General features: G+C 40.6%; 1 protein-coding gene across 1 annotated transcript in view; it reads left to right on the forward strand.

The window, feature by feature from the left end:
• Positions 1 to 13,295, forward strand: part of Ank2 (ankyrin 2) — a 585,274-nt gene that overhangs the window by 510,656 nt on the left and 61,323 nt on the right. Inside the window, 2 exon segments of the mRNA XM_032897358.1 lie at positions 5,941 to 6,013; positions 13,096 to 13,240. Coding sequence (XP_032753249.1) covers positions 5,941 to 6,013; positions 13,096 to 13,240 — 218 coding nt within the window.

The following is a 13,295-nucleotide window of genomic DNA, read 5'->3' on the forward strand; positions in this document are numbered from 1 at the left end:
GGCGGCTTGTCAGAAATCAACTACACAGGACTGGCATGGAAGGTCCCATGTCCAATGGTTAGCTCAAATACAAGACGACTGCTTTTAGAACATCTTAAGAGCTCTCGCGTTTTAGTTATTTATATTTCATTACATTTTATTCTTTACTACATTATTGTTTATGATCATTTTAATGCTGAGCATTATTTGGAAATAAAACCCACTATACTTAGAATTTATATTTCCAGGCGAAAAAGCCAATAAGCCATAAATAACAGACAGAATACCAGCTTTCAGCTAAGGTGGATCACTTACATCGAATAAACCAGCTTCCCCACGATCTGCTTCATCTAAAGGGCTTGCATTAGCGGTGCCATGGGCTCTTGCTGTTGTATGCATATGAGTATTTTGCTTGCATGTATGACTATGTGTGCACGCCAGGTGCCCACAGAAGTCACTAAACCCTCTGGAACTGGAATGTTGTGAGCCATCATGCGGGTGCTGGGAGTTGAACCCAGGTCCTCGGGAATAGCAGCCAGTGCTCTGAACTACTGGGCCATCTCGCCATCCCAGTGGCTAACTGTTTTGATCCTGCTCTATCTTTCTTTCCTGGTTCCCTTATCCGGCTCCTGGTAGAATTGTGGGTTTGGTTTGAGATGTGGAATTTTAAGCTGGAAAGCATGGATGGGTCCTCTTCCTACAGCACACTTCCCTTTGGGGTGTGTGTGCACTCTTGTTTTTTTCTCCATAGTCTCTTCTCTCCGAAGGGTGTTATCTGTGATACCCAGATGATTAATATGGAAGATTAGTAGTGCGCTGGATGTGGGGGGACACATCTGGAATTCAGTTCAGGCTCCTGGATCACAAAGGCTAACCATGCCCATATAATTAATCTTGATTTTGCTGAAAAGCTGCTTAGTCAAAATTTTGTGGAAGAAATGATTCCTACCTAGTTTTCAACCAAACACCACCCAAGAAGTATACTTTCTTGGTTTCAGCTGGTACGTCATTTCTAAAGTTTTCTAAAGTTTTTTCATTTTCTAAAGTTTACCGATTTACAGGGAAACAACAAACGCCAGCGCCATAGGATAGCAAGCGTCACAAGGATTTCATAATGAGGTCTAGAGAATCAAATGGTCCATGGCGAGGTTACCATTAAACAGAGTCGTTGAATTATAGCCGCATAAGCGATGGACACAGCTCCTGTTGCTGGCATTTAGAGGGAGTGCCACATGAGTTCCCTTGAAGAAAAGAAACTTCTCTCCCAAGTTCTTTACCCCAGAGTATGAATGCAGGCTTTGTGTGAGGGCAGAGCGAGGCAGTGGATTGTAAGCGAGAACTGGTGCGGCCCAGATTGCCCAGGCTCTGTGGAATCGTGGCTTGTTTCCTTAACCTTGGCTTTTCTAAATTTACACTGAGAGACACAGCAGGGGAGGCGAGGCAGTTCAGCATTGTCTTCAGATGAAGTCCCTGTAAGTTTGCCAGAATGGGGGCACATTCCCAGCAGCAATCGCCAACAGCCACGGTCTACTAAGATTGGAAAAAGTACGAAAAATGACTCGTACCTCCCCGTAATCCACTGCCATCAACTACTTTTTATTGTTTGTGTAATTTTAAAATAATTTATTATGTGACAAATAATTATTGCTAAGTAGAACATAACTTATTTAGTAAGTTACCCAAAGTTACCACACGTTAATCATAGTTAATATACAACCCTTTAATCATTAGGGAAGGTTTTCCTAAATCAATAAAGAACATTTAAATTCCACTTTCTAATTTGATTTGATACTATGTCTGTTCAAGGAGTCATCAGAATAAATGTGCAACGAATTTGGGTGATATCATTTGACATCGTTCCATTGCCATTCTTTTTTTTTCGTGAATGTAGTTCCTTGTTCAGGTGGCTAAATTGTCATCTTTGCCCAAACACCATGAGCACTCACTGTATGTGTGTATATAGTTTATAACACGTAGGTGACTTATCGGGGCTGAAGAGATAGCCCAGTGGTTATCACTTGCTATTCCTGGAAAGGACCCCAAATTCTGTCCCCAGTTCCCACACGGCAGTTGACAACTGCCTATAGCCCCAGGTCCAGTGGAGCTGAAGCCCTCTGTGGCATCCTTAGGTTCCACACATGCATGTAATGTGTTTGCATACACGAATGCAAACATTCATACGCATCAAAAACAGACACACCTTTAAAAGTGTTTTATACATTCATACATTCTGTATGTTTTCGTAAAGAAACACAACTCTTACATTTTTCTGATGCATTTTGTTTCCAAATCGTAATTGTCTCACCCACAACTAAATGGGTAACAGTTATTTGGGGAGACACATCTATGTTGAAACTTTTTAGGGTGTTTAGTTTTTATAGAAAGCCACTTATGCACATACTATTTTATCTATTTAGAAAAGTTGTATTAACAAATATGACTGGCATTAACTAAAGGAGTGTAGCCTGCAGGTGACCTGATGACAGCTAAAGGGCGAGGGTTTGGAAAGGTCACATGGTGGCTTGGGAAGTGTGTGAATAAAACTAATTGGCAGGTTGGGGGTGGGCTGGGGTGGGGTGGTGGCTGACTAAGTCCAGTCAGTTAAGCATACAGTTTTCCACACACACAGGGAAAACCAGATATTATCCTGTATTTATAAAATACCATGATAACAGTTTATATTTTATATGCTTTCTCATATCATGATGAGTAAGTCATTGTCTGACTTAATTATAGCTCATTAATCTTGTGATAGCATACGCCCTGTTTTTAACTTTTAAAGTAGTTTCCTATCTTGACCCTAATGTCTTGGATTCTGCAGCAGAAGGAGAAGTGCATGATCCTGGAATTATAGCTTTGTTCTTCATATACTGTTCAAGTGCAAATGTTTAAAATAATGTGTATATTTCAGGATATTTTCTTTCAAAAGAAAATTGTCTATTGCATCTAATTACATTACTCATGAGTAGGAAGATTTATTTATGCAGTCCAGGAGGCTTTGCTGATGCCCTGTGAAGTTTGGAAGCACTTCAACTTCAAACACATGCTGCAGATTGCATTTTACATTGAGGGGCACTGCGAACGCTCAGAAAAATATCTGTGAGCAAAATGGTTCCTGTGCGCTGCTTTCGATCTTGTCATATACATTTTCTTATATGAAGGATAGCATATAAGAAATTCCTGCAAGAACAAAGCGAGTATACTCACAGGCCGCCAGCATCTGAAAAGGGACAAGAGGCTGTTACACAGCCATTTACTCTCAAACGGAGACCCATCTTCTTGTGGAAATAGTTTGCCTTGCAAGTTGCAGTTAATTATTCTAGAACATTTTCACATAACAACCGAGTCCCTGTTTAGTCAAATACAATAGACACAGTCACATTATTATTTACATTTAGATAAAGTGTTTCAGAAAAGTATAATAGGATGTGTTACAGTGTGGCAGTCTCCTTAAGGCTAAAACTATGAGTCTGCAATTGAGTAGCATAATGTAACTAAATGGGATGTTTTCCCCCTGAGACTAGATCTAACTCTGTAGCTCTGGTTGTCCTAGAATACACTTTCTAGACCAGGCTAGTCTTGAACTAAATAGGATTTTTTTTTAAGTACTCTTAGCTGGATCCTAGACTCATAATACAGACTTATTAGTATAAGACTCTAGCAGCAGAATTTTGTAAGTGTGTGTGTGTGTGTGTGTGTGTGTGTGTGTGTGTGTGTGTGTGTGTGTGTGTACAGTGGAAGGTCAGAGGTCCATATGTGCAGTGTCTTCCTCAATCACTATCTGCCCTAGGTTTTCAGGCAGGAATTCCTTGAACCTGAGCTTTTGGGATCCGCCTGTGTTCCCAGCTCTGGCATTTCACGTGTGTGCCCTGCACCGGGTTTTACTGGGTGCCAGAGATCTGAACTCAGATCCTCATGGTTCCGCAGCAGGCATTTTACCATCTGAGCCGTGTTTTCTGCGCCAAGCAGTAATATTTTAAAAATGCTTTTCATAATTCTAATGTACGGCTAGAGATGAGATCTATGATATATAGTTTATAATTTAACTGAGTTAAAATTATGACTCAAACTTGAAATGCTCAACTAATAATAAAATACTGTACTGTAAAAGTCCTTTAAATTTGTTCATTTCACAGATACTTAGCTGCTATCTAATCCTGGTGAGATCATTGGATCTTGGCGTTCTCTTTCTTGCAGCATTTATTTAGTTTTCTTTCATTAAATCAATATCTATGGTCTTAGGCAAACATCCCAAGAGTCATATAGGCAGGCTAGACTTATTCACATGAGCTTCAATTGTGCCTTTACGTATACACTATGAGATTCTCTGGTGGCCTTTTACTTTCTACATTGTCTTTAAATGAAGATTCCACTCAAAACCTGCTTTGTCACTTGGTGAATTTTAAGTGGATTTTAACATAATCTTATTACATATATATGTATGTATGTACATACACATACACATACACATACACATACACACACACACACATACACATACACATACACATACACATACACATATACATATACATATACATATACATATACATATACATATACATATACATATACATATATATGCATGTCCTGGGCTTGATCACCAGTACCTCTTATACAAGCTATCCTGGTGCACATGTAGAATCTAGGCCCTTGGAGTTTAAAGATAGAATGGTCAGAGTTACACGGTTGTCCTTGCACATAGCAAGTTTATGGGTTTGAGGCCAGTCTGAGATACATGATACTCTCAGAATAATAATGGAGAAAAGACCTGTTCAAGTGTACAAAACACTGTGGTGTTGTATGATCAGCATGGCATGTCATGCAGATCTTACACTTTTCCCCCATTTGGCTGACATTTTGTATCCATTGAGCACGAGCCCACATCTCTCTTACCTGTGCTCAACCTCTGGTAACCATGATTCTACCCTCTGTTTCTACGATTTGGACTTTTAAACAATTTCTCCAATTAGTGAAGTCACATGACAGTCGTCTCTCTGTGCCAAGCTTTTTTTTCTTTTTTCTTTCTTTTCTCTCTCTCTCTTTAACATCACTGTGGTATGTTTGGAGTTCCTTTCTGCACAAGTGACTAACAACTTCTGGGGCTTTTCATTGCTAAGGTGAATGTAATTTTCAACTACAATAACCAGCTTTTCAAGATGATGCTTATTGACTTCTAGGCTATTCTGAGGACTGCTCTCGGTGCTCCTGTATGAGCATTCGTAACAGTTTTATGGAACATTAGTCTGTGGTTTTTCAACAAGGAGACTGAGGCATAGCCAATTTAACGGCCTCACTGAGGCCTTGCAGCTCATGAGATGAGGGTACAAATGGAAGCTGGGCAGCCAGAGGAACCTGATGCCTCAACTTCTTACCCCACGTCAGGGATGGAATGCTTTGCAGTTGGCCACTCAGGAGAGCACTGTAGAAAACCCGTAAGCAGTAAACTGCAACCGTAGGCTGTGGACACTACAAAGAAGACTTACTCTCTATGGCTGGCCCTGTAACCCCTGCAGACATGCGTCCCATATAGTTCCCATAGCCTACCTTGTTTATAGCATCTTTCTGATGGCTTTGCTTTTAATACGTTGCATGTTTATTGATTCATTGTAAAGTTTTTCTGGAAACGTCATTTAGTTCATCTTAGGGAAGTCTTGGAGTCATTAGTTCGGTTTCCTAGTATGGCTAATTAGTAGCGCCGTTACTAAAGACTCGATTTTCCAAATGGGAACTAACAGTAATGAATCTGCTCTTGTACGATGTTCCTGGAGCCATCGGTCATTTATCTTCGGAAGAACAAAAGAGTTTTCATGAAAGAGAGTAAGTTTCCAACGTCTGTGTGGACGAGATGGCGTGGTTGAGGTCTCAAGACTGGCTCCTGCTATAGACAGGGGGCGCCTCTGCTCATCTTCTGTCTGGTTTTATTTTTAACTTTGCAATGAATGATTTTTGTCTTCCTAGACTATCACGGAAAAACATAAGCTAAATGTTCCTGAGACGATGACGGAGGTTCTGGATGTCTCTGATGAAGAGGGTGAGTGAGTCTTTCCTCTGATCTTTTTGTGACAGCAGCTGCCATCTTGTTACACAAGGGAACTAAAATTTCTTTAGGGACAAAGCTGGTGGTATGGATGGCAGCGTCTTAACATTTAAAACCCAGCTGCGATCTTTACTCCACTAAATTTACTTTTGTCATTGAAAGAATAGGCAAGTCAGCTCTCTGGGTCTCTGCCATTATTACCTTTAATCTCTAATAGCTAGTAAGATGGGGAACAAAGAAAGAAACTTGAAATCAGCCCTGTGCTAAAAGGAGCTGGCTGATATTATATTCACTATTAATACATATACTAATTATTCCAAAACATTTCATACTCACATGCCTTGAAAACATTTAAAACATTCTCCACTGACAGTGTATTAAGACGTCTCTGCTTGGTACAAATGTCAGAATATATATTAAACCCAGAAAGGACTTAAAAGGCATTAAAGGACCTCAGCACCAAACAGTGCAACGACAACATGGCTAAGCCATCCTTTGTGCCCAGAAAGATCTGTACTTTCATGATGGTGTGAGAGTTGATAAAAATTACCCAAGCTAGTGGATCTAAACCTTCCTAATGCTATGACCCTTTAATACAGTTCCTCGTGTGGAGGTGACGCCCAACCATAAAATTATTTTTATTGCTACTTTCTAACTGCAATTTTGCTACTGTCATGAACCATAATATAAGTATCTTATATGCAGGATAACTGATATGAGACCACCAAAGAGTTGCGTCCCACAGGTTGAGAACTGCTCATACAGACAGTTGATTTCAAAGCCCTGAGAAAGTTTGTTTTTCCAAAACATGTGCGGGGGGGATGGCTGGGGTAGGATAAGAATCCATGCTTGGCACAAAAAAGGTTCTTTTCTACCTCTTTCAATGACTTTTCTTTGTTCTATATTTTGAATTTTCCTGTGTTATTTTCCTTGAAAACAAAAAGGAACAACACCACCAATAAAAATCACCTCCCCTAAGGTTACAGAGGCACCACATAGAGTATGCAAGCTTCTGTAGCAAAGCCAGTGTGTGGGGATCAGAAAACCTACTACCATTGCACGGGGACATGCGAAACACATGCATACCTTTGCAAAGTCATTGCCACGACGGTGTCCCTGGCCTGATAGTAAGAGACTCCATAGAAAATATTAAATTATCTTTAGGTTCTTTGATGTGAAATCTCATTCTTAGTCTCACTTGGAATCAGTTGGAACCAGTCTGTCTTTTTATTGGCCATACGCACCGAGCTGTGTCAGTGTGCATAAGAATTATGACAAGAGTAAACCAATGTTGGATCGGTGTGTTACGATGAGTAATCTTTAAAAGTCCTGCCAAAGGCTGCAATTCTGAGTATTTATTGTGAGTGTGCATCGTGTTCTAGTATTTGCTAGCCCAGTTCCAGTATCCACACTACAATGTGCACACCGAGGCTTTGGTGGGCTTGTCTTTCTGACTCTCATCCATGTGTTGTATAGCTCTTAAGCAGTTCGGCGACCACTTTATTGATGGGGAAGCGCTTAGTGACTCAGGTACCATAAGAAGGATGCGGAGTGATCGCTTTAATCTGCTTTAGCTTTCCTTAGCTTAATAGATGCCGCTTGTAGAAGTCTTCCATCTTTTTGCTTGATACTAATGTTTCTTTGGAAATAGCTTGTGCAATGTGGGTGGAATTGTGCGTGTGTGCATTTGATTATTTGATGTGTGCATTTTATTAACTTGTACGTTTAGAGCCATGATTTGCTTATTCTGGCAATAATTTAGCAGCGGTCGTGGAAACCTACTAAACAAAATTGATATTTCCTTCTAGGAATATTGTAAAAATGTTTGTTTCCTTAGAGGATTTTATTTGTTTGTTTGTTTGTTTTAGAATAGGGACTTTGGGGAAAAGCAGTTCTTTAATGCTGAAATGGATTTAATCAGTTACTATCTATACTTTCAGCTAAGATTACTTGAGGTGAATGCTTACACTACCCTTCTTAAATTAGAAGCCAGGTATGGTAGCATGTATCTGTAGACACAATTACTTAGGAGGCAGAGGCAGGAGGATAACTCAGAACAGATAATGAAGGTCACCCTGGGCAGGGCATGGGGGTACATGCCTTTACTCCCAATACTCAGGAGTACTTGCAGGTAGGTGGATCTTTGCAAGTTTGAGGCCAGCCTGGTCTATGTAGTTTGTTCCAAGACAGCCAGATTCATGCTATGTAGATAGAATCTGTCTCAAAAGAAAAATAAAATAAGTAAGGTCAGCCTCAGCAAATATATAATTAGAAGTGGTAATGTAACTGTGTTCTAAAAGATAGTCAAGAATGGAGGTAAGTTAACCACTAAATACCTTTTAAAAATTATCCGGGGAGGAAAGCACTGGGTGTGAGGAGATGGCCTGGTGTGTAATAATGTACCCTTTTAAATGGTTTACCTATGTGTGTCTGTTGAGTCTATGTGCAACACTTGCATGCAGTACCTACAGAGGCCAGAAGAGGGCATCAGGTCTCCCCATTTTTCAATAGCAAGGGCAAGGAAGGGCTCAGTGACATTTCAGAGAGTCTCTATCCAAGCATCATAGAGGTTAGTAAGATAGATAACCCTTGTGACCACATTATTTGATCTTAATTTATCCCCATATTTTTGATATCTGTGTTCCACAGAGTCCTGGCATGGCTCGTATAACAGTCACGTCATGTAGAATCTTGTAGTTTTAGATTACCAAAATCAATTTTTCTTAAAACAAGAACAAACTGTAGTATGATGATGACTTACAGTCCCTTGGAAGGAGCTGCCCAGAAATGTCCAGAAAAACTGGAAATACAACAAAAAATGTACTCATCTGAGAGTCATCTGTTAAATGAATACATCTGTAATATAGGAAGGCATTGTTCCAAGTACAGGAAACAACAAGGGAACTCACATTAAGATTTTTATACAATATGGGAAAAAAGTTATGTCTGACTGCTTTATACCAGATAAGTTAATAACAGAGCATGTGTCAGTGAACAATCATTATGTAACAGCAAAGTTCTTCCCAAGTTGAACAGGATTCTGTGCATGCGAATAAGAGCTAATGACCAAGCGAGCTCAGTCAACAGGTTCTCCACAGCAGGAGAGAAGAGTAAAAAGGAAAATGACAATTAGACAACACTGTAATGTGACCACAGCCAGTTCTGAGGCTGAAGCGGGTTTATTATTTTCTCTCCAGGCTGCTTTATACCACTTTAATTACATGTAAAATAATAAGATCACTTCTCAGTCAAGGAACAAGCAAGGCATTAAACAAATCCTGTAAGCACCTTTCTAGGGGCTGGCCAGGTTGACCAAGACAGAAGGATGCCTCACCTGAGCCTGCTCTGAGCTTTGCATTAACTCAAATGTAAATGTTCTTGATCTGACCCTATTTCCTGAGTACTGGCCCCAAGTCAGATTCCCTGCCTTGAGCTTACTTCTTTGTCCTGGCCCTTGGCGCGCCCAACCTCAACCAGCAAGGAAGACATGACCACAGGAGATCTTCAAGCAGTTTTACTCAGGAACCTTGATACAACCTTCTGACTCTCTCTCTCTTCTGGCTCTCTCCTCTGACTCTCTCTTCTGACTCTCTCCCTTCTGACTCTCTCTCTCTCTCTCTCTCTCTCTCTTTCTTCTCTCTCTCCTCTCTCTCACTGTCTCTCTTCCCGGGGAACGCCCTGCACCACACTTAAATAGCTAGCACTGGCCAGTCCTAGCAAGCCACGTGGGTCATGCAGATAGGCTGTCACTATGCGGAAGCTAGCGGGCCAGGCAGACATAGCCAAATAAGGACTTGTTTACTGCAAGGAGCGCTCACCGTTGGGAGGGTGGAAGGCGGAAACCAGCGCCATCTTTGAGGCGCGGCACGTCGCAGCTCTCTACACTGGCCCCATGTCAAATTTCCACAAAGTTTCTGGAAGTGGCCCCCAAAAGCTCTCCACAAGCTAATGTTCTTAACTCAGGATGTTATTTTAAAATAGACTGCTCAGCAAGTAAGAGTGCTTAACCACTAGCAGTGGACCTGGGTTTGATTCTCAGAACCCACATGGTGGCACACAACTATTATAAACCTACTTCCAGGGCATCTGGCAGTCACACACATGGATCCAACAGGCATACATGCATGCAGGCAAAACATTCATACAGATAGATAGATAGATAGATAGATAGATAGATAGATAGATAGATAGATAGATAGATAGATAGATAATAGACAGACGGGTAGGTGGGTGGAGATGGACAGATAGACAAATAGAGATGATATAGTTATTGATAGATAATATATAGATAGATAGATAGATTGATTGATTGAAAGATAGGAAAAGAAACCCCTCATCTCTCCCATCCCCTCTCTAAAAGCATGGAGACAGTTATCTATACAAGTGGCTCATGTAGAAAGTTTGTCAAGAAGCATATTGGTGGGAGATGCAGTGAACAAATAAGAAACATGGTATTTTCTCATGCTAAATGTGAGATACTTATCGAAAATCCAGGTGCAGAATTCTTGGAGGAGGCTGAGAAATGTATTTGGAATGGATCCAGTTTTGGACACAGTATATTATATGAGGTCCTTGGAGTTTTAATAATGTGTGGGAAATGGGACATAGCAGGAGTCATATAGGAATACCACCATTTCAGACAAAGGAACCTGAAAAGACTCAAAGTAATAGGGAAAAGACTAGGAGAGATTCTGTCAGATGTCAAGGAGGTTGTTTATCAAAGAAGTCACCTCGTGGTCATTGTTTAATTACTAAAAATCAACCAACAATACCAAGGGTCTGGTTATGACAGGAAGTTTGATTATAAAATGAAGAGAAGACCGAGAATTTACATTTAAAAAGGCCTAAGACTGACTAAAGAAAGGTTAGGGATTTATTTTAGGGAGGGAAAGTCCTTCATGGGGCTGATGGCAGAGGAGCTAAAGACCATGTTTTCGAGAAGATGGGAGGCATAAGGCTCTAGGAATAGACGTAGATAACTATAAACCTCCTCTAACCCTTCTCATACATACTTTCCATCACTCACTGTTGACACACAGTCCTGAACAATGGTATTTTTATGTACAACTAACTTGGAGAGAAATTATATACAGTATCGAGAGGATTTGGCCCGAGACAAGTGTCACTCCTATTAATAACAGACTAGGTTCTGGACACTGTTCCTCGCTTTGCAGACTTGAATTCTTTGGGTCATAATCATGACATCATGATCTAGTACACCATGGATGTCTCCAGAACTCTGAAGCTCACTTGTAATAAGCCAAACATAGCAGCTGTTCTCAGAAAAAAAGATCAAAAGAGACAGAGAATGGGGGAGAATCTTAAGGATAGCCACCTCCTCGTGAGCTCAGTGTGATTAGAGGGTTTTAAATGCTGAATTGGCTTGCCAGTCTTTTAAAAAGGATATATTTCATTTTAAATATATTGCTCAGATGGCTCTCTCTCTCTCTTTGTGACACAAATCCATGAACAGCAGAGAGGAAGTCTGGGACTGTGTTCACTCCCAGGTTGTGCTGCTGGATCCAGCTATGTCCACCTTTATGGGTCTGTTTCTCCCCACCAAAACATGACAAGAAAGAGGCCGAATAAGAAAATCTAAAATATGGATCATGTTTTATTAAGGAGTGTTGAGACACTCTAACACATAAGGAATAGAAACCTATTTTGAGTTAGTTTTGTTCCCTGTGACCACCTTGGCTTACTGAAGAGACTGGAGTCAGGGATGGAAACTCGGGAGAATCAGGTTGGTGTCTAGAAACTAACCCAGCGAGGCACAGGATGCCCTAACTTGTGTTAAGGATTCAAGCCACATTCCATTGGTTGGACCCTGGAGTAGGGTAAGGGAGGAGGGAAAAGAGGAAAAATGCAAGCCAGCTTTTGAGTGTTAGGTAACGTTTGGGTTCTTGCTTAAGGGATACAGAATGCACAGCCTTTCGTACATGACAGATCTAGCATTTCACCATTCCCACCACCTTTTCACACAAGCAAAAGGGTCACAGGGTGTCTTCCCAAATGTTAACAAAACTCTCTAAAAATGGTTAGACTTCTCCCCAAGTCAAACCATGTCTAGATTTTAGTAGTCTGGTTTTTAGAACTTATTTCTTTCTACCTTAGTGCTCTTTTGTATCTTTAATCTTACAAAATATTATAAATCTTATAAAATACTATTATCAAATTTCTGAGCATCAATGTGGTTTTCAGCAGGTAAGTTCTTGCTGCCAAGTCTAACAAACTGAAACTGAATTGACCTCCAGATCTTACACAGTGGAAGAGACTGTGTTTCTCTGACTTTCACATGTATGTGCATACTGAAACATCACACACACACACACACACACACACACACACAGACACACACACACACAGACATATATAGAGAGGAACACAGAATCAAACACAGATACACACAGAGAGATAGACATACACACACACACACAGAGAACACAGAAACAAACACAAATACACACAAAGAACAGACAGACACACAGACAGAGAGAGAGAGACAGAGAGAGAGAGAAACACAGAAACAAACACAGATCCACACAGAGAGCTAGACACACACATGGACATAGACACATACAGAGACATACACACTGACACAGAGACACAAAAAAGTACAGACATAGGCACACATATACACAAATAATCTACCATTATAGAACTGTCTCATATATCTTAGCACATAGTCAATGAAGAGACTATTAATACTGGATTATGCACAGAATTATTGTATAAGCTTCTGAGAAAATCCCAGTAAGCTACACATTAGGTTAATCTTTAAGCTCCATTGGTCATCGTGATAACAGAATGAATAAAGCCAGTTGAAAGATAGTGAAAGAATTACAATTCGGTTAATTATTTTTTTCTCCATGCCTTTTGGGGAAATTAATCAACTATTCTCTCTAGAGGCTTTATCCATCTGTAGACACGCGCATGGAATCTGTGTCTTCCTGATGTGCAGTGTTTTGCTGTTTTCCAAGCTGTTGTGTGAATGCACTTCGTAACTGTGGGCATATTTTGTTGCTGGTACTAAAGTCAACAAGTGTCTTCCTTCACTGTCGCCTGATTACCTCCAGGTGATGACACAGTGACAGGTGATGGGGGAGAATATCTCAGGCCAGAAGATCTCAAGGAGCTTGGCGATGACTCGCTGCCCAGCAGTCAGTTCCTGGATGGCATGAACTACCTTCGGTACAGTCTGGAGGGCGGAAGATCTGACAGGTATTCACCAAACGTACATTAAGTTTCAGAAGTATGCACAACACATCTTTTAAAC

The sequence above is a fragment of the Rattus rattus genome, chromosome 3 (genome assembly GCF_011064425.1).
Source record: "Rattus rattus isolate New Zealand chromosome 3, Rrattus_CSIRO_v1, whole genome shotgun sequence".
Classification (NCBI taxonomy): Eukaryota; Metazoa; Chordata; class Mammalia; order Rodentia; family Muridae; genus Rattus; species Rattus rattus.